This window comes from Lepidochelys kempii, chromosome 4 (genome assembly GCF_965140265.1).
Source record: "Lepidochelys kempii isolate rLepKem1 chromosome 4, rLepKem1.hap2, whole genome shotgun sequence".
Lineage (NCBI taxonomy): Eukaryota > Metazoa > Chordata > Testudines > Cheloniidae > Lepidochelys > Lepidochelys kempii.
In genome coordinates this window covers 87475401-87497602 of record NC_133259.1, presented here as the reverse complement: position 1 = coordinate 87497602, position 22202 = coordinate 87475401, and the positions used below count along the sequence as shown (strand labels likewise).

Genomic DNA, 22202 nt, shown 5'->3' with positions numbered 1-22202 from the left:
CTTAAGGCAGAATTGCTAATGCCTTACTCATTCTGGTGATCAGTTACTTGCATGAGTGGTCAAGCCGAGTTTAGTAGGACTACTTGTGTAAGTAACTGCTCACCAATGTGAGTAAGGGATTAGCAATCTGTCTGTGATTAGCAGTAGCACAGTTCTCAGAAAATCATCCCTGTTCACATTTGGGATGGACACCATGATACAGCGATGTTAGCAACAACCCTGTTTAAACACAGTTTTAGCCAGCATAGTTCTGATTCTGCTGTGGCTTAATAATTCAAGAAGAGGTAGTCAAATCAAACAAGGAATTAAAAAGACTGGGAAATATTTATCATGAAGATGGCCACTAGTTGCTTTTTAGCACTTTTCTTTAAAATAAAAAACCCAAAAATATTTATATGACTTTTTAAAATTAAGATATTCTGGCCATGGCTACTGGATAACAAAAGTCCTCAAAGAGATTATTAATTAGTAAATGATTCAGTTGAGGTTATTCTTATCCCACATAAAGTGCTTTCTTGCAAAACAATATATTTCACTTACCTGCATAAGGCCTCAATGGCATCTCTGTCCAGAAAGTCATGCTCTCGCTTGACTAAAGTGATGTCAATGGGAAAAAGGAGATCTGAAAGAAACAAGAGAGATGGACAATCAAAAAGAACCTTATTCCCCAAATTTACTCATTTCAAAGCAGCCAGCTGTCTCAGAGTCAGCTCACTAAGATGCAGGCAACCAGCTCCTCCAAGATAAATTGCATGTCTTACCATTTCAAATGCCAGAAAGATATTTACCCCTCGTGTAGAAACTTTTGCATGTAGCTCTGATAACTGATATAAGTTCACGTGCGTCACGGAAAAAATATTGAGCAAAGCACAGATGAAACAAGGAAAGAGAGGCAGCAACAAGCTGAATGCAGCCATCTGCCTGTTGTCAAAAGCTGCAATTGAGTCAAGCTAGCCTAGTTTAAAACAAATATTAGCACTTTGATCAAGCTTGTATACCTCACATTAAAGCAAAAGGTCATCAAAATCAAAATCTCTGGAAAACAATCAAACTCAAAATCTCTGGCTTTTAATCAAGCAATTTAATAGTCTGTCACTGTTACGACATTAAGAAGATAGGAACTGCAATTAAAAAAAACCAAACTGCTAAGAGCCCTATGCTGTTTTCATTCCCTAAAAGATTGTTTAGATAAACACTTTGGAAGAGCAAGGAGGAGGAAACAATGTTGGCAGTGTGCTGGAAATTTACTACAGCTCTGAAACAGCACCCAAATATTATTTACTGTCTTCCACAGATTCCTGAATGTCACAAGTCCTGATCCTGGATTCCTTGCACAGCCAAAATTCCCACTGAAGCCACTGAAAGTTCTGAGTATTCAAGTAATGTATGAACAGGGGCTAAAGCTACTGCTGCAGCTGTATTGCCTTTCTGACCACACAGATTTTGTAGAATAAGGAAAAGCAATTTTGTGTACAAACAATTTCCTAGAGATTCGGCATAACAATAAAGCATGATCAAAATGACCCTCAGAAGCACTAAGTTGCCTAAGAATCCAAACTTTCCAAATGTAAATCCCTGCCCCCTGGATTTTGACAGTATTGAATCTACAGTCCCCAAGCACACGTCCCAAGAAAGTATGTTCTTCGCACCGTGTCAGCACCAAAAGAGAGGAAACATAATAGAAGGAAATTTCATTTCTAAACAGGCAAACAAAAAAATTGCCAACCGCTGTCTTTGCGACTGCTATTATTTTCTCACATTGCCAATGCAGCTGCAAATTAAAGCTCAAATGGATCATTTTTCAAGAGGGCCAGTTTAGCACTGGCTTCAATTTCCTACCATTATTCTCTGTAAATAGTGGATTGTCTATATACAGTGTTAAAACTAACAGCTGGGGATTTGGTTTTATGAATAAGAAGAGGCAGCTATGACAGTGCTTCATAACTTTGCTAGGATGCAAATAACTTTTATAAACAAAAACCAGACAAAACCAAGGACTTTCACTGCATCTTTTTAAAAACAGACTTTGCATTTTAGTGAAAACCAGACGTAGCTTAAAAACGCTAAGCCAAATCCTGAGGTGCTTATCAGACAAAACTGCCAGTGAAGTCAGAGTTTTGCTGGAGTAAGGACTTTGAAGAAGCGGTGACCTAGAGTAATCCCTCCCTCAAACATACTGGCATTGAGAGTCTTGGGAATTGAAAAATCTCCTCAGGGTTTTATCTTTAAATTAGTGTGCGTGCGTGCACTCTCTCAACCCCACAGAATGAACCCTGTCCCCCAAAACCAACTCATGCCAGAAAACACACAGGAAGCAAGGACCATCCATGAGGAGCCCAGGTGCTTACATACTGACATAGGTTCTCAGTTCTCTCTCTTTTTCCTGGCAGTGGCTCCACCGGAGGGTCTTCTCTGGCTACAGCTGCTGGTAAGAAGTGGGATTGGACTGGTGGATCCACTGTTGAACAGATTCAATGGGTACTGTGTGTGCATGAAGGGTTGGGCACAGAAGCTATGGACGCTACTGCAGTGAAGGACTGGGTTCCAAAAGCTGTCCACCCATGAAGGACAGTGGTGGAGACATCTCCTGCCCTGAGGTGAATCCCCACGAACACAAATAGTATAATACTTCTGCATATTGAAGTTTGTTTAATTTGGCCCATTAACTAATCCTCACTGAGCTCTGAAGTATTTGCCTCAGTTTCCCCCAACTCTGAAACAGGGGTAGAGAGGTCTCCCCCCACCCATGTAAATTAGTATCAGAGTTGGGACAAGAGGTCAAGTGTACTCGGATCTCAGTCCTGTTCAGTCCTCTAGACCAGAGGTTGCAAAACTATGGTCAGTGAAGCATTTGCTGGGTAGAGTGTTGATTACCCCTTCTTATTTGCAGCTGCTAAAATAGCATCAGCGGTGCCAAAAATGAATGACAAACTTTCTTACATGGTCATTAATTCTTACATGGTCAGTAATTAATTGCTATAAATGCCATAGGCATATTATGAGATCACAAATGGGAGGGGTCCATGAGTGTCATTAAAATCTGGCTAAGAAAAACTTTGGGAATCCCTGCATTAAACTAAAGATCTATGAAGGGAAACTATTTAAAACTGCCACCATGTCGGAGTGTCTTTGTAGGTTTTGGTATAAACTCACCAACTTGTGTGTTTGCATGTGGTGGATGGTAGATACCAGCACAGTACAGGATCTGATAGTGATTCAATTCTTCACACCCCACTCTAGTTCCATATTTGACACTACATTTAGAAATGAATTATCCTGTCTAAACAATAAAGCTCTCATAAATTGATGACACAGAAAAATCAACTCCGCTACTTACCTTCGTAAAGCTGAGCATACTGTGGGAACCCTGCTGCTCGTAGCCAATCACACGCTTCCTTAGCCTCAATTTCTGGAAGAGGAGAGGAGCAAAACATCCTCTGGTTAGTCATTTGCAAAGCAAAAAGTTATTTTGTAAAATTTCCTTTGCTATGGTTACAAAATGAGCATGTAAATATTCAGCAAAATCCTAGCTGAAATATAGCTTATCATTCTCCAGGCTTTGTTGTTTCATGTTTGATTTGCCTTTCCTTTTGTGACCAAACTCAGATACTGGAACTACATTAATACTCATCTCATATTTACAAGGTGCTCAATGCCAATATTTAAATAAAACAGATGAATGCTGTTGGTATTATGGACTATGCTGTGCAGGTTTTGTTAAAACCAGAGAAACCAGGGTGCAGTCAACGTGAACAGCATTAATTCAATAAGTCGTGTAATCCCTTGGCACAGCTATTCTCTCTAGTCAGAAATACCTAATAAAGCTTATAATACCCTGTGCTTTAACATCATGTAGATAATACTGATAGACCAAAAGCCTAAGAACAACTGACACATTGTGTTGCAGCTCACTCAAGCTTATATTTACTACTCAGTTAAAACTGAGCAGCACTGGACGTATCCAAGCCATTTATGAATTACACTGTTTGTAAGCAAATTATTCTCCCTCCACCTGAAAATACCAGTACTCTTCAAAATGAAATAATTCACAAATATGCACATGACACTGGGAGAAAGGAAATGTATATACTGATTAAGGGTTCTATTTTCTTGTCAAGCATGTCAATATACCTAATTAATTTGGGTTCTTTATCCCAGAAGAAATAGAGAAGTTAATGTTTCAATAGGTCACAAGCCAGAAGAATGTAATGGATGTTAAGTTCAGCTCTAGAAGAGCATCGGTTATGGATTAATCAGAACTGTATGGAGCTAGAAGAGCTCTCTTTCAACTAACAGGAGAATCTGAATCTAGTTTTGCTCTTCTAAACGCTCAGGAAAATGATAAATTGGGTAATATTTTAGTATCTTGCTTAGAATTGATCATATCTAGGAGGTAATGGTCCATAATGAGAACTAAAAGAACAGTACTGGTAATTCATACACTCCATAGCAAACTGTCGCAGCTTGTTAACAAAAGAATCAAAGGTCAGGATTCTTACTAAATTTGGTTAACCAGAAAGCCAAACTTAAAAATTCAGTGAATAGTGGTGATTTACTGAAGCATTTTCTCTTATCAGGGGCTTCAAGTTTCTGGTCCATTTTTATTAAAAGAGATTAATCTCAAATTGATTAAATTGGGCAAGTGGGGGAAAAAAATCAAACCCAATTGCTTTGATGTTGAAGATAATGTGTGGGGATCACTTGCCTTTTTAAGCTCTGCATATACGCACTGCAAACCTAATAGGGTACACAGAAGCACTGTCTTTGCTTTAGTTTTTGACAATAACAGCTAATACAGAAATAAGAATTTGAAACTTATTGGTGTGAGAGGGGGAAGCGAAAATAAACAAACTCCTCTGTTACTGTCCAGTCCTGTACTGTTCCAGAGCCGTTCCAATACATGTAATGTGTTTGGCTCTTTAACATTTTACTTGATCAAACAGGTGGTGAGCAATCAGAAATTCTTAATGTTTATCCAGCCTTGACTACATTCAGGACTTCTTGATGAGCCAGAACAAAAAGGCTTAATTAGACACAAGTGACTAGACAATTTTGCCACCTACTTTGACTAGATACCATTGCTATCAGTACATGCCAGGAGTTTAATACAGTTGCTTCAGAATACGAGTTACAGCACATAGGTCTGGTAGCAGTGGACTTAAAACAATGCTTCACTTGCATACTTAAAATCATAGTATGCTTTTGGCACACATTATAAAATATTCCTAAAGATGCGCACACGAAGTCAAAAGAAATCGTGAGACTCTTTTGGGTTTCCAAAACAATTTCACTTACTCTGAGCTTCCAGATATATTGCAGAATTAAAAAGTAAGAGCTTTCTGTTTTGCTGAACATAGTATACTGCTGCTCTGCTAAGATGCACATCCAAATCAAGACACTAAGGAGAGCCAGAGCACAACATTCAAGATAGATAAACAAACAGTAAGAAATCCCTGCTCACTAACAAAGCCAGGCAAGTATTTGTGCAACTTGTGTTTGTTTCATCTTCGGATTAAGGGACCACATGAGAACAAGCATATGAAGCCACATCCACCCAGCTATTCAATAAGAAAAAAAATTACTTCATTTCCAACTATAAAGCATAAGAAACTTGGGGCTTTACTCAGTGCTGGATTTTAATTTAGGCAGAGTCCAGTGGTACGTGAAAGGATGCTGAGAGAAATCTCACACAAAGTTATTTCGAGACTGGTCTTGCTAAGGGCATGAAAGGCAACAACAAAATATTAATGGCCTCATAGAAAAGAGGTTCCGATGCAATGACATATTAAATTATTAATCTGAAATAAATTCTTGAAAATATTTCAAAAACCCAGTAGTTGCAGTATTTCTCATTTTCATAGGTTAGATCCTGCAGTATTCATTGGATTCAATGGAAGTTTTGCATGATTAAAAGCTACAGAATTGGCCAGGATTTTAAAGGTATTTAGGTGCCCACAGATGTAGATAGGCACCTAGCGGAATTTACAAAAGGATCAATGGGAGTTAAAAGCCTAGGATTCAGATTTTTAAAAGATAATTTAGGCACTGCAGAGCTCAGTATTGCAACATCTAACTGATTTGGGAGCCTAAATCTCATTTTTCAAAAGGTATTTAGGCATTAAGAAAGCTAAACCATGTTCTGTCAATTCCGGTCAATAGAATTTTGGTTCCTCAGTGCCTAAAATCACTCTTGAAAATTAAATTTAGACTCCTAAATCAGGTAGGTGTTGCAGCACTGAGGGCAGCAACACCTAAATACCTTTCTCGGGGCTTTGGAGCTGTGCTCCGGCTCCGCTCTAGCTCCAGGCAAAAACCTGCAGCTCCACTGCTCCGGAGCTGCTCTGTGCTCCAACTCCAGTCTCCACTCCAAAGCCCTGCAAAATCTGGCCTCTAATTAGTTATTCTTGGTTTTTCCACAACAGCAGAAGAGCTGATATACAGCACCTGAGTGCCTCTAAATCAAACAGGTTACAATAGTCGACGATGGATGTGAGATACGACCAAATGTTTAATGGCAGCATTCGTTAAACCCACAGACACTGTGCTATCCCAAATCTATCTCAAAGCATTCTGGGAAACTATGGACCACTTCCTTGGCCCCTTTCCAACTGTTTTACACTGCAAATCAGCTGGAAAGCTGCCCTAAAAAGGAAACCAGGAATTCCTCTGAGGTAGTGGAGTAGCTGGCTCTAGGACACCTACTCCTACCATTCTGCAAAGAGCAAGTCAGGGAGGAGCATGTAGGCAGTGAAGCTGAGTGAACAGTATGCCAGCAGATCCTTGGCTGACAGAGTGAGTGGTTCCTATAGGACAGCTCCAGCAGGCAGAACTTAGATCTGCCCTTAGAATGCTCTAAGTAACGTCTGGGACTCTTTCATTACAATTGGCCCAGGATCAGAGGAATAGAAAGGTGGCTTAGGAGGCATCTGTCCCCACTTCAGCATAGCTAGGCTCTATCAGCTAGAGGATGACAAGCAATATAGAACATGAACATCTATTCAAAGAGATTTAAATACCAGGTTTTACAGTATGAGAATCCAGCATCTAGTTTGTGCTGAACAAACAGCTTATTAAACTGCTGATAACAGATCATTTTCACTGCGTTGCAAAGCTTGTTGTTTTACAGAATAATGAATAAATAGATGGATAGCAGCCATTCCTGCCACAAATGAAGTGCGAGCCTTATGGGAAAATAGAAGGCTTTAGTTAAAAAAAACAATCAGTGTGGCACAGCCAGGGTATTTTGTCCTGGGCTGAGGACAACTAAAGTCCATGCCCAGAACAGTTTCTCCTCTCTGACAGAATGATCGTCACTGAGGCTCTAGACATCCCCAGCTGCCCTGGGCTCATACCCAGCTGGAGGTGAAAAGTGAGTCCGTATGAGTGCTTGTCAGAGTAAGTGTGGATGGGTGCATCAGTGCCTGTCTGGGTGCTGGGGCACAGAGACAAAAGGAAAGGAAGGAGCTGATGGGAACGGCCACTGGGATGATGCTGATGGCAGCTGCTGTCTGGAGGCAGCTGCTGAAGGCAGAGGGACACCTGGGCCCCTGCTTCTACATCTTTACCTGAGCCCAGAAAATCCAGATTATAGGCCAGAGCCCTGGTTATAAATGGATTTCTGAGCATATCGTTGATGAGGGCTACCTTAATTAGAAAAGGGACTTCAGGGGGGACACAGGCAAGGAGAGAACTTACACAAATGATTTGAAACCATCTGCAAATCTGCTTTAGTGACACTTGTATATAAAAGCCCTCACAAAATGTCCCACAATCAGATTACCCTGATGAGCCACATGCAGGTTGCCCACCACTGGTTTACAGTCTGACAGACAAGTGGAACTCCTACAACTGTCTGTGTCTCAAGGATGCGCCATTTCCTTTTAAAAGTAAGTAGTCTGCCACTAGCAATAGATTCAAATGCTCATATCAATAAAAAAAACCCATTATTTTAGACTACAAAATTCAGTCTTTTCACAAGGCAAGAAATGTGAACTTATATGTGGCCCTTCAGACAGAATCTGCCCTGTGCTACTTCTCTTTAAGCAATGGAAAGCTTTTGGTGAGAAAAACATTTTTAAAAATTTCCCAATATACAAGAAATTATTTTAGAAACAAAAAATAAAAAGGAAACACAATGAAGTCTTTATTCTTGGGCTTTCTATCAAGAAACAGCAGGCAAATGTGTTAAGGGGGAAACAGGAAATTTTTATTGGAAACAGTTTTATTTTTTAGTCTGTTTCACAAAGCAGACCAATATCTTTAAATTAAGGTTAGGAGTTCCTTTTGTGTGGAGCTGGGAATCATTAGGCCACATTTACACATTTCCTGGGGTGTTAAGATGACCCAGTCCTCTTCCAAAGCAGTACGTACAAACAGGAATTCTTAACCCTCCCTTCATTTTATATAACTTTGCAATGTCTTGATTCCTGAAGAGGAGAGTTTGCAATGCTAAAGCATCAGGGCAAAATCCCTTAATTCTCACATAATTTGACACTGAGATTTCAAAATGGAATGCTCAAGAGGTCTAAAGACTTTCGCTTTGTTGGTACCAGATTATAAAAATCAAAACTGTGTGTAGCCTGATTCAGAAGTTAATTTCTTTTTAACAGGAAAATTCACAACAGTTACTATCTATTTTGAACACAGGAAAGAGTATTTTGATCTATCCAAAACTTGTAAATGGTTTGCAGGTTTTTATAATTCCCATGAATCCATGAACTTCTGCCAAAGGTTTACACACTGGTACTTTTGCAGCCCCATGCAACAAGGTGCAAACCTCATACACCTGCAGAAAGACATAAATCAGCTCCCTTTAAGCACCAAACAGAATGTAAGCAATTATTCCAAGCAGATGGTTTTCCCTGGCTTGAACTCAAGACACCCTTATGATCTTATTCTTTCCTCTAAACATCAGTGAAGCTCTGCTTATCACTCCTTTTGGCTGCATCAAGGTGGTTGGTTTTACAGAACTGCTATGAGGTAGAACAGAATCACCGCTGTTTAATATCAGTGGATCTCACCAAAAGCTTGGTTTCGCTGTTGAAGATCAGAGCCTGGAACAACCCTAGCACATAGATACTTGGGGAGGCTGTGGGGAAAAAAATCCACTTACTCTTTCCTTAATCCACGAGCAGATTAATAGTTCTAATTTAGACTCACTTTCCTGCCCAAAAAATATTTTTTGCAAAATAGTTAACAAAATAACCTTCATGGACTAGCTACTATGAGAGACCTATGCAAAGATGTACGTTAACCAAAACTGAATCCCCCGTGATGCCTCATGATGTCAGATACTAGAACTGATGTCACAATTACTTCAATACATCGAATTCTCTAAGGTACTGGATATATATTGCATGGATGCAGCACAAAAGGATTCTGCTCCTCACAGTTCTCCCATTAAAATGGTTAGCATCTTAATTTTTGGCACAGTTTGGGAAAGTTTCTGGTCAATACCAAACTAGTGTCTTGAACTATTCAAGAAGTTCTGACCTGTTACTTTGCAGAGGATTTGCAGTGGCTCGTACCCTGGCAGAAGATGTCCCATGTTAATGCCTGTCCCCCTTAAGATGCAAAACAACCACTCCAGTGCAATTTGGGAAGCAAACATTTTTCTGTTTATTTGAATTACATTCCTGCCAAATATTATGAAGTTACATCACAGATCCAACATCAGGTTTGATCAGACCATTATAACTCAACCGGTGATTTCCATTCTAAACTTACCTTTCAGGCCAGGATCACCACATCCACAAATTCTCTTTCATAACCTCAGATAAAGTTCTCAAAACTACTATTAACTTACTCCTTAGTATGAACGCAGCAGAGAAATTAACTCAGCGCTGTATACCTTCCAAGAAAGCAACATTGTTTTTTGGCAAGTGTCAGTTTAAAAAAATAAATAAACCCAAAATGTATAATGAAAAATCAGTATTTTATCATAAATCATCTTAATATAAATGTTGAAATCTGTTAAAAATTTCAATGGACAGTCAAACAAAAAATACTTAATTCTGAAAAGCCTGACAAAGGTTCTTGCTCAAAGGTTGATTTTACTAGCATTAATCCATTCTTATTATAACAGTGATAGGACATTAGAGTTAAACTTAATTATACCGTGTCCCTTTTATTGCAGGTGTACACTACTGATAACTTTTAAACACATTATGGGCCAAATTCACCCCTGGTTAATGCCACTGACATTGGATGAATTTGGCCCTTGTGTTCAATTTGCAGGGTCTGAAGAAAAGCTAAAAATACAGCCTTTCCGGAGGTTTCCTCCCTCTTCTGCATCTTCAAAAACACACAAGAAATTTTTGCAAAATGACTATTTTAATACACCCTCGAATTTCACTTTGCTTCAACCTATTTTGATCTACATTCACCAGGGGTGTGTGTCAATCTCTATTTAACTCTGCATGTTTCAATAGTCAAGTCAAACTAAAAGATGCCTGTACAGATTTCTTTGATTTTCACGATATTTCTTGCCAAACATTTTGGAAAAAAAAAAGTGTAAGGTCTTTGAAAGGGAAGATGTGTGGCACCACCTCCTTTCCCTTCCTCAGATTAGCAATGCCTGGGGTTTTCAAACAAACATGCTGCTTTCTAATAATAAAAGCCGTAGAAGGAGGAGGAAAAAAAACCCACTCAAGTATTTCTCGATGAGCTGATGACAACTGAAAAACACTCTCCCTGTGTTATTGACTGGCTTTGTGTCAAGCACTGGAGGGGATTTTCAAGTTATGGAGATATTTGGAACCCTGTCGCAAGGCTCTAACTATGCTGTTCATGTTATGTATAAACCACACCACATTTGGAGAAGCAACAGAAAATGTGTGGAATTCATTGTGGTAACAGAAGGAGAAGAAAGTAGAATGAAAGGAATCAGATTTTTAGGATCCTCTTTTGGGATCCGATATTGATGCTTTCTCTGAAAGCCTGAGTACAATTTTTAAACAGAACTTTTTATAAAGATACCAGCCCCCACTACTTATTCAGAGTCAGAGCGAGCAGTTCATTTCTATAGCTGCTGCTTTAAAATTTACTTACTTGCATAATGATGACAGCCAAATTTTAACATTAGTTTCCAAATTCATTAACCCATCTCTGTTTCTTAGCTCCATTTACTTTTTCCTAAAAATTATAGGAAGATAAATAATATAATAGCTTTTATAGCATATTGATGAGAGCACGCAACACATAAAATATAATATTGACCTCATGCATCAAACGCTGATTAACTCATGCTCAAAATTCTCTTTTCCACAGTCCTTGGTATATAAAATTATTTCAAATGTTTTTCAGGCCAATCTCTCTCTCTTTTTTTTAAAGGATGTGGATTAGTAAAGAAAAGGAAACTGATTTTGATATAAAACGTTTCAGTTTCATTTAAGACCTGATCCAAAGCCCACTGAAATCAGTCTTTCCATCACTTCAAAAGGGCTTTGGATCAGGTGTTAGCCTAGAGCAATCCTTGTTTTCAGAAGTACAAGGGGATAAAGGTAAGAAATCGCCTTATGTTCTATCATGACTGGGAACAATCGAGCTTTTAGTGGTTTATGTGATCTTCCCACATCTGGATAAAACTAATCAACCTGGTATTGCCAAAAGCGATCACTTTACTTTCAAATTTGTCAATGGGGCAAACTGATGTGTACTTGGTTTACTTTTAATAGATTGGAAAGGATGGCGGGAGGGGTGGGGGAAGAGAAATAATATCACTGCTGGTATTTTGGCACTACTCACTGAAGGATACAGACCACTCACCTGTACATATTGTTTCTCTTTATAAAGATTATGAACAAAGCCTGCAAGCATGAATATGTCTCCTCTGCCTAATCCCTAATTCAACACAGATTTATTAGCAGTGAAGAAGCCAGAAAAGCCCATTTTATTCTCCTGGAGACACCGTCAACACACACCACAACTCACAAGTGTAGTTGTACACCAGGAACATCAGCGATTCACAAATATTTATTGCATGTTGGCCACATTAACAGTGTACATCCCTCCCTTCTTACAAAGAGGGCATGAAAACAAGTTAAAATACAGTGTAATCTGATGTACACTTTAACTTTGTAAAAAAAAAAAAAAAATTTAACAAGTTTGTTTAGAAGGGACTATTATAATCTGTATGTTTCCTTTACAATAAACTATTGTGTTCATGTGCTAAAGAGGTTCTCTCAGAGATTTTAAGGAAGGGCTTAAGATGTGGGGACATAAGCTATCCAATGAGCATCCATGTGAGAAAAGGTATGGAAAAAAATTTGGACACTTCAATTTTTATCTGGCCTGATTATTGGTCGAATGATAGGATAGGGCAGTGGTGGGCAACCTGCGGCCCATCAGGGTAATCCGCTGGTGGGCCACGAGACAGTGTTTACATTGATTGCCCGCAGCTCCCAGTGGCAGAGGTTTGCCGTTCCCAGCCAATGGGAGCTGTGGGAAGCGGCGGCCAGCCTGCACTGTTTCCCACAGCTCCCATTGGCCACGAACGGCGAACCGCGGCCACTGGGAGTTGCAGGCGGCCATGCTTGCGGACGGTCAATGTAAACACTGTCTCGTGGCCCGCCAGCGAATTACCCTGACAGGCCGCAGGTTGCCTACCACTGGCATAGGGTGATGGCATGCAAAGTATTATTAAGGAGGAAAAGCAGACGGTCGCCTTTTGTGCGTGGCCACCCAAAGGAGCCATGCTGGCAGGTTCCAGAGTGAGAAACATCCAATCCTTCTCAAAGGACCTTGGAGTGGAAGTGGAGAAGAACCAATGGCTGGAGGGAGTAGTAATCCTCATCCCTGTTCTCCACTCCCACAAAAGTGCCCGCTTACTATGGCATCTGGACATACACTGAAAGACGAACATCAACAGAACTGCCCCCAAAGGCAGCAACAGCAGCCACTCCCCCCGTCCCTGCCAAAAATCCCAACATACAAGATCCATAAGCCTGCATAGTCTAGGCCAAGGCCAAGGCCAAGGCCAAACCAAGAACTTGTTCTGCAAGCAAAAGGCCAGCAACCAAACTCAGGCTCTAGGGGGGAAAAGCAAGAGTGAACAAGTCCCACAGCCACAGAGCCTCCACTGAGAATGCCTGCGTCAAAGCTCAAGATTTCAGATCTAGAGACCACTGAAAGCAGCCCCCAGATGATTTCAACTGTCACAATGGTGACTCAGAAGAGAAGCATCTGATCGCTAGCTAGTCAGGTCTCACTACACCCGTCTTCAGCCTTGCCAATACATGGGCTATTCTATGAGTGTACATGGACTAGCATAGTGGGGCCCCAACCCCCAAACTGGGCCTGTAGGTGCCACTACAATATAAATAAATAATCCTAGTCATGCATTACCACACAATCTTTAACTATGTAGTCCCATACTACTTTTCCCCACACATACATGATCATCAGAATTTGAAGCCAGGCCTTTCAGATCTAAGGCACAGACCTCTTCCATTTTGGTTACACTGTTATTCTCAATGGGGACTAGACCCTAGAGGGGAACGTGACATTCACAAATAGTTGTGTAAGCCATTGGCAAAGTGTATGACAGTGGATATCAGGATTCCATTTCTGGATCTAGAAGTTTGTGGGCTAGTGGTTAGAGCAATGCTTTGTGACAGGCCAACCAAATACACATTTTTGCCACATTCATTCTGAAAAGCAGCATGGCTGAGTGGACAAGACTAAGTTCTGTCATATTAGGGATCTGGTCTCTATTCCACTTCTGACAGAAATGCTCAATAATAAGGGTTTTGAAGAAATATAAACACCGGTCAATGGAAAAGATGAGCTTTGAAATTATGGCCTCCTGGCTCCCAGCTGGATGACCACTCCCTAAAACAAAGGCTATTTGGACAGTAACTCTTTTGGCTTGGTGGTGCTGCAAGACAGGGAGGCTGATTCACCCGGAATATGGCGCATACTGTGAAATCCAGGACCCTTGAAAGGTCTGGGCCCTAAACCATACATACTTTAGGGCTTCAGTATTTTAAATTAGTGTTTGGTACAACCACTCCCATTACCCAAAATGTCTCTTCCTTCAAGAGACATTCATTTAATATATATATTTAAAATGTAGTTATATAGTTTTGATGCTTCCCATGAAAATTGCTCCTTTAAGAGGCCATTCCTTTAACAGATATCAGAGTGGGCTCCACTATTTAATCTGAAGACTAAAAACAAGCTCCTACTACACAAGTTAAAGATAAAAGTACAGATTTTTATTGTGGATAAAAGCCTTTAGACATGGCTGATAAACTCAGGAGCAGTTCCTGGAAGACAGCCTTGCTCACAGAAGGCACTGCAAGGCTGAGATAAGGTAACTTCCGTAATTGCACTTTTAACATGCCAGGCGATAAGTTGGCTTTTCTTGGAGCAAGTATTTAGGAAATAATAGAAACTTCAGATACGTTATGGAGAGAGTTATAATAATGAGTTTCAATGGAGCCAAATAAAGTCCTCTTGAAAAATACCTTGCTTAATATTACCAAATTAAAGGCCAAACCTTGTATCAAGTAAGAACTACAGAAGGGCCTAAATGCAGTGGAGACATTGATCTGTTGCAGGGGGACAGGCAGATTTTGGCACATCTGAAGAAGAGGACTTCATCTAGTGCAGGTGTAACACTGACAGACCCTGGTTGTCAGTGGGCAGGATCGAACCTGGGGCCTCTGGAACTTAAAGCATGAGCCTCTACCACATGAGCTAAAAGCCAACTGTCTCTGAAGAAGTGGGGGTTTTGCCTATGAAAGCTTATGCTCAAATAAATCTGTTAGTCTTTAAGGTGCCACTGGACTCCTTATTGTTTTCGTGGATACAGACTAACACGGCTACCTGATAACTGTCTCTTAAATCAGTCTGCTCTACAGCCTTAGCTAACTCTCTCTAATTGGTCTCGGTGCCACTAGATGGGACAGAACACCACACCCAGAAAGTGTGTGGGTTACACAGGCCCTTTGTTTCTTAGTGTGTATGGGGAGCTTGGGGTGACGTACAGCCCCTGCATCTGTGACACCGGCCATTTCCTCACATAACAGGACATACAAAAAACTCCACGAATGTAACCCTGAAGCTGCAGCAGTTGCCATGGAATAGCTCTCTGGGGGAAGATATGTGTCCACTATAGACTCCAACAGATCTCTTCTATGCGTGCTCTCCTCTGTGTGTGGTCTTCAGCTGTATGCAAAGAGGAGGATTTGGAGGGAAATTTTCAAAAGCACCAAAGCTATTTAGGTGAACAAATCTCAGAGAAAGTCAATGGAAAAGCAGTCCACCTAAATCCCTTGGGTGCTTTTGATAATCTTCCCGTTGGCCATAAATGGGCTAGTGTGGAATGTATTTCTGGGACGAAATGTCATAATCCCATGTCACCCACCACTATCGTTCTCAAAAGATTGACATACACCTCTGTTGGAGCTAGGATACTATTTGAAAGAAACAATCCTTCATAACAAATAATAATGCTTAGTACTTTACACAGTTCTACCCACCCACAGATGTTAAAGTGCTTCTTAAAGGTGTATATCACTATCCCCAACTTTAAGATGGGGAAACTGAGACAGAGAACTTAAGTAAGTTGGCTCATGGTCATACAGGACCTGATTCAACTACTTTTATATGCGTGTCAAGCAGTACCTTATTTCACAAGTAGTCACAGTGATTTCATTGGGTATATTTGCAGGGTAAGGTAGGTCAGCATGAGGTCCACAGCAAGCAGAACCAGGAAAAGAACCAAGACTTCAAAGCTCAAGTCCTGTGGCCCATTCATGCATCTCATCAGTAATGAAACACAGGTTATGATTTTCCTCAAACAGCAAAAGACTAAAGATATATCATAGCAACTTATTCCAGACTCAGAAGCAATTTTATTGGAGACATAGTATTCACTAGAGGGTGAAAGAACAAGTTAAAAGTTGTGGTCAGATCTTTGGCCTAAATAACATAACCCACTCCACTAATTCAGTCAGTCTCTGTTGGAAAAGCAACAGCCTTCACATTCCTCTATATTCATCAGCCTTGGAGTAAAAAATAAACAAGACCATTTTGACATCTTGAACCACACAGAATTATTTACAGTCTACCTTAGCCTGCAAAAGCACACGGATAAGTCAGAAATATGCCTGGAATTGCTAACTCGTTACTGGGATTAGTTGGTTTGACATTCATGGTCGCTTCTTGGATCAAGAGCTTACAAGTTCTGCAGTTCATCTCAACTATGACTAAGCTTATCTTCCCTTTAACAGGTCAAAGAAATAATTCCAGAAATGCCCTGCTGATTTTGTCAAATTTCTTACCTATATCCTTGAGAGCTACTCAGTTTTAAAAAATTGTCAGAATTAAAAAAGAATGAAAGAAAATTTAGTCTGTCAATGACAGTTGTAAGGAGCAGTCTGTAGAGAAAACCTACTGTAATGCCCTATCACGATGTTACTATCGTTTAGGGCTATATTATTACCCTTTACCACAGTGCAGTCCTTGGACAACAAAACAGTACTCTTTGTGAGCTGTAGATCATTTGATTTGGCTATATTTCTGCAATATGCACAGGGAGGAAGGGGAAACATCTGAAGTTATTTTTATTTCTAAGTCTTCTGGTCATATAGTGTGAATGTTAGGGTGGGGCTAGTATTGTCTGGAGCCTGTCAGGGTCCTTTTGCATAGCCTCATTTCCTTCTTCCTGTTGCTAGGAAAGATAGTTAAGCATGAGAAACTCTTGTTTACAATACTGGACCATCCTGTTCAACACAGGGGCTCTTTTCCTCCATCTCCTTTTACAGGCCAAGGGCCCCATCCTGTTCCCATTGAAGTCAATAGCAAAACACCAACTGACTTCAATGGAAAAAGGGTGGGGCCCCAAGAAACTCACTACATCATGGTATTCTTGGGCAGGAAAAAAAAAATCATCACACAAACCCCACCTTTAAATATTTACAAAATGCATAAATATCTAAGCTAAAAATTACTTGTAGTATGAAAAATAGCTGCTTGAAAGGAAGAATAAAATAAAAGCATGATCACTCTCCCCCAACCTCCCTGCTCATAACTCAAAGTACAACTGGAGAAGATCAGCACCCTAGAACACTCTTACGGGGTATCAAAAACATGTTATATACGTAGGTTAACAGCATTACAGATTCGTATACAGAAACACTGGTGGTACACACTTTTTCCTTTTTCAAGAGGGTCAGTATGCATGGTATGCAAGCAAGTACTTTTAGATTTCTATAGTGAGCACCAGTATAATTCCATCATCCGGTAGGGGCAGCTACAGTGCTGTTTATCAGAGGAGAAGCACTCAACTTCTGCTGGCTGTAAGGCCCCAGGCCTGAGAACAGAACATACCCAGCCTCAGCTCTGGTTCTCTGTTGCAATGCAATGTACTGTTCAAATATCTCCCTGCACATTCTAAAACTTCTGGTTATGTCCTTGAGATTTAAGATCTAAATAAAACAAAAGAGATCACCTTCCATATTTTTAACTACTCCTTAGTAAATGATTTGAGTGACAGCTGGTATCACTCAAAGAGAACTAGAACTCTCTATGTGCACAAACCAATATAATGTATCTGCATTTTTCAGACATTCCATTGGTGAAGAATGAGCAAAGAGAACTTGTTTTATTACATGTCATATAGGTCTGGGGATTCCCAGAGGTTACTGAATGCAGCTGATCTCAAATTGTTTTGACTCATTGTAAACTATCAGAGCAGGAGCACTGATTAAACTATAGATACATATTCTTTGCATATAATGTATTTTAGAACCTAAACTGAATATAGGAATCTTAACCTTAAACAATGTCTCAGACAAGTCTTGAAATAACCTCTGGCCCATCTGCTAAACAGCAGGCTATCCCACTCCTCCATATTTTAATCTGTCATCGAGTTTTTTCCTTTTATTGGAAATGCAGGTCAAGTGACTTAAAGGATACTGCTACCATCTGCTGCAACCTGAAAGGCAACATGGCAAACCAAACTGGTTGAATTAATGGAGGAACCTAATACCAATTATCTACGCTATGGACCAGCAATAGCCTGCTGGCCAGATGGATGCTGAATTAGTCAAACTTCGAGCTGTTGATAGATTTACATTCAGAGGCTGTTCTGCAATCTGTTTGGCTATTATCTTCCCTCTAGTTCTCCACAAAACAGCATTAAAAATGTAATCTGACACTTGGTATCTCACTGCTTTGCTGCTGGGAATTTCTTGATCAAGCCAGAGAATTCAAATAGGTCACACTTACTCATGTCAAAAATGCATCTGTAATTGATGGCTAAGATAAAGATGCATTCCCTCAGCCCATGGACCCACACATTTAAAAAATTGTTGCCATATGATGTGGAAATCAAAACCTTCTGGCATATTACAAATTATTTATGTAGTGCTATAAATGTAGGTGACATTGTAAAACTTATTTTCTTTAAAAGAATAGAGTTAAAAGAGATTTGTCACACTAATCGTAAATGCACTTTAACTTGTAGTAGTACCATGTTCATTAGCTTAATGGAAACGCATTGTTCAGCAGCTTTACAATTATGGTAGAAGTGGGTCTTTGGTGAATGGTTGCTATTTGCAAGAAAGAGGAGGGGAGTACTGAAATGTAACTTGACAACAAAAAGAATTTGTTTTCTATTTGTGCTAGAAACATAGGGGGTTGTTTACTACTTGCGGGGGGGGGGGAGGGAAGGGGTGTTCCTTGAAAGAGATCAAAGGCTCCAGTCATGACATCATGGGCTTGGGCACCACCGCACAGGAGGGAGTCATCTGGCTCCTTGAAGCCATCAGACTAATTATTGAGAACTTCAAAAGAAACTATATGCTTCCTTCTCCTGGGCACTTTTTTTTTTTTTAAGACTGGTTTAACTATTTCAACTGTAGTGCCCTTTAAAAACCTCAGGCACAGCTCAATTACAACAAGCTCCTTTATGAGTTATGAATTACAACTGACATTTTCACTTGGAATTGAAAGTCACAAATTCTAAGCAATCTAATAAAAAGCATGTTTCAAGAAAAGCCCCTCAGTCTTGCTAGTCCAAACCAGCACCAGATTTTTCATAAGTTTAATAACCTACATTTTGCAAACTTAGCTATTGCCCTGGTATGTCACCAGCCACAGAAGTTAACATTTACAGACAAATTTTCAAACTAAGTCAACTGCTAGTTGAGACTTTCCAGCACCTGAACATATTCTGTGTTTTAAAAACATTTTTCCTAGTTAGAAAGAGATTTGAAAGTATTGCCAGTGGCTATTAAAAACACCACCACCACCAAAAACTTTTTAACTCAGTAGAGAACTGAGGGAAAGAGGGAATCTAAACTGGATAGGTAAAAGCCAACAACACTAAAAGCACTGAAGCTTGATTTTGAATCTCAAGCAAGCCAGAAAGGATGCACAGGATCTTAGTTAGCTCATTAAGAAATACGCGTACCAAAATGCAAAAGGGGAGGGGAGGGGCGAGAAGTGGAGACACCGGGGAATTGTGAATAGTTAGTGTACGTGCCAAGATAAAGGTCTGCTCTGACAAGCCTCCCCACCCTTTCAGCTCTGCTAGGCGCCCCTTCCTCGAGCACAACAAGAGCAAGAGACACTGATCTAATCACACCCATGCAGGGAACCCATCTGCCTATCGATGATCTTCTCAAGCCGGATCAGGCTTGTCGCAGCAGAAGGGAAATTTCCATGCGTTTGAACGCAACCTCCCCTCCCTCTCCACCCCCCAACCCTACATCAACCCAGTCCCGCTGCCCGGACGAAAGGCATTTTCACGCCCCCCCCCCCCAGCATAACACATTGTAGCGATCGCAACTTAAACCCTGCTCGCTTTTTCTCTCTCTAGAGGGGCACAAGGAAAAGCTACGAGCTTTCGGTGTCGCGCTGTGAAAGCCCACAGGCGAGGGACTGACCAAAGAGTGCCACAAGGACAGGCCCCCACAAGAGAGAGGGGTTCAGGATCCGGCTCCCACGCCTGCCTGCCGTGGCTGTACGCTCAACACGAGCGATCGGCAGCAGAGAGAGGCCAGCCGGACCAGCGGCGCGGGAGCGGATCTCACAGCTGGGCCAGCGCTGCGGGCGCGCAGGGACAGGGCTTACGTGTCAGGATCATGGTCTCCTGCGGCTCTTGGCACATCAAGGGCCGGGCGAAAGGGCGGCACACGCGGCCAGCGGGCTTCTTGGGCGGACCTCAGCGCATCTCCCCAGCGGCGCGCAGGATCCCGGCCAGCGCCTTCCCCTGCTTCACGCTCCAAGCCCGTCACGGAGCAGGCTGGCAGCTGCACGCCCCGCAGCCATCGCCCCCTCTCCCGCACTGCTCCCCGGGGAGCTGGCTGGGGCCGCCTGGCCCCCGCGCGCTGCTGACGGGTGAGGTCCGCGGGCCTCCGCTCCTGCCTTGCCGCGGCGGCTCTGCGATGAGTTTGAAAAAGTCCCCCCTCCGCCCTGTCCCACATAAACTTCGGCATCGCAGCTGGGCAGCCGCAGGCCACGCCCCCTGCCGCCCCGCCCCTCTCGGTGTCTCTTTCACCGGGAGCAGGATTGATCACTTAGCTTGTTCCTCAATTTGCCTCCTGCGCGTCGGCGCCTCCCGTCCAGCCCCAGCTGGGCCTGGGTGTCGTGACGTGCTGGAAAGACTCAGCTCCCCAGGGACAATGCTCTCCTAGGCTATAGGCACGCTCTGCTGGAGAGCTTTACGTAGGGTTCCCAACCCTCCAGGATTGTCCCTGAGTCTCCAGATTAATCTTTAATTAAAGAGTATATCATATGATGAAACCTCCAGGAACACATCCAACCAAAAGTGGCAACCCTGCTGTACAACCCCCTTCTTTATGAAACAGTCGTTCCCCCTTTGCACTGAGACAGGCATGACCCTAAACCCTGGGCTCCAGCACTCCTCACCTTGGTAAGCCTGGCAGGGAAGGCAGCAGAGGAAATGCAAACTCCCCAGCTGAGGTTTTCAGATGGGGCCCAGCTCCAGTTTTTTAAACAAAGCCCCTGTTCCTCCAGCACCAGCCCTGTGGTGGGTGTCTACAGCCCTGTCTGTACCCGGGACATTTTCTAAACATTTCCTATGGGTGGTAGCAATACGGGAGCCATAGTGAAGATGGGCCAGTGAGATGTGGCAGGGCTTCCAAAGTTCAGCTGTTTGGGAGCCTGCAGTTGATTCAAAAGTCTACATAATTTTGGCATAGCTCAGATTTAGGGCACTGCCAACAGACCAGTGAGGATTAAAAAGTCAAAGCTTCCTCCTACCCACACAGGGACAACCTCGGTAAAAACACTCTTGCTCACAGTGTTTGCAATCCACTGTTTTTCTCCAGAGGCTGACTACAAGCCGACTGATTCATTGGTTGTCTTCAACTATTTTCCAAGGCCCTAACCTGTAGATATTTGAAATGTTAGTCATAGCATGAGCCATGTTCAGTGGGCTTTAGAGGCATTTCCTTGATAGCAACTGTCAAAAAGTAAAGGTCAATGCAATCAATGCTGCTTTAACTAATTTACAAGTTACAATATATATATACTAGAAAATATTGTCATGACAGCTCACTATAGTGGAATATAGCTTATTCTCTATTAAAAGAAACAATGGGAACAGCTCTGAAAAAATTGTTCCAATAAATGTTACTGTATAGAATAGTGCTGAGTGAGTTTCTGAGTATCGTGCATGTTCCTTGGTATCAGTAGGAACTAGTGTACAGTTTTTGGTTACTGTGGGGCATAAGCAGCAAAATTTGGATCCAGCTCCAAATCCAAATGTATGTTAGGCCCAAATTCTGGAATGAGCACCTGGTGAACGCAGGGATCCCACCTGCACTTCCATCTCCATTCAGTCTTTGGCCTTATTATCAAGACTTATTTTAAAAGAATTGTTAATTTGAGTGGTGCTTTCTGAGATGTGGACACCCATCTATCAGGAATTGGACAGAGACCACCAAACACATTTCACAGTGGCTATTAAAGTCACTAGAAAGTCATAGCTAAACGTGAAAGGCTATGTATCTCAATAACAATTTCCTAAGCCATCTACTCCCTTTTACATTTTCTGATGATTGTTTAAACACCCATTTTTTGGTAGACACATTCTGAGCCTTAAAATGATACAGAACATGCACAAGTACTTTGAGCAGTTGCAAAGTCACAAGCATGTAAAAGAGCGCTGAAATTTTGAAAATGTCTGCATATCAAAGACTGAGATTGCTTAATTTTATCCCAGA

At 41.5% G+C, this 22202-nt stretch overlaps 1 protein-coding gene across 2 annotated transcripts in view; it reads right to left on the bottom strand.

Annotated features, from left to right (window-relative positions):
* Nucleotides 1–22202, bottom strand: part of LOC140910602 (rho GTPase-activating protein 7) — a 152998-nt gene that overhangs the window by 31664 nt on the left and 99132 nt on the right. Inside the window, exons 2-3 of one of the 2 annotated variants that reach the window (XM_073341954.1) lie at nucleotides 3338–3409; nucleotides 541–622 (exon numbers count right to left, since the gene is read on the bottom strand). In XM_073341954.1, the coding sequence (XP_073198055.1) occupies nucleotides 541–622; nucleotides 3338–3409 (154 nt within the window). Of the gene's footprint in view, nucleotides 1–540; nucleotides 625–3337; nucleotides 3410–22202 lie in introns of those variants that run through there. The other variant, XM_073341955.1, reaches the window with a different exon arrangement.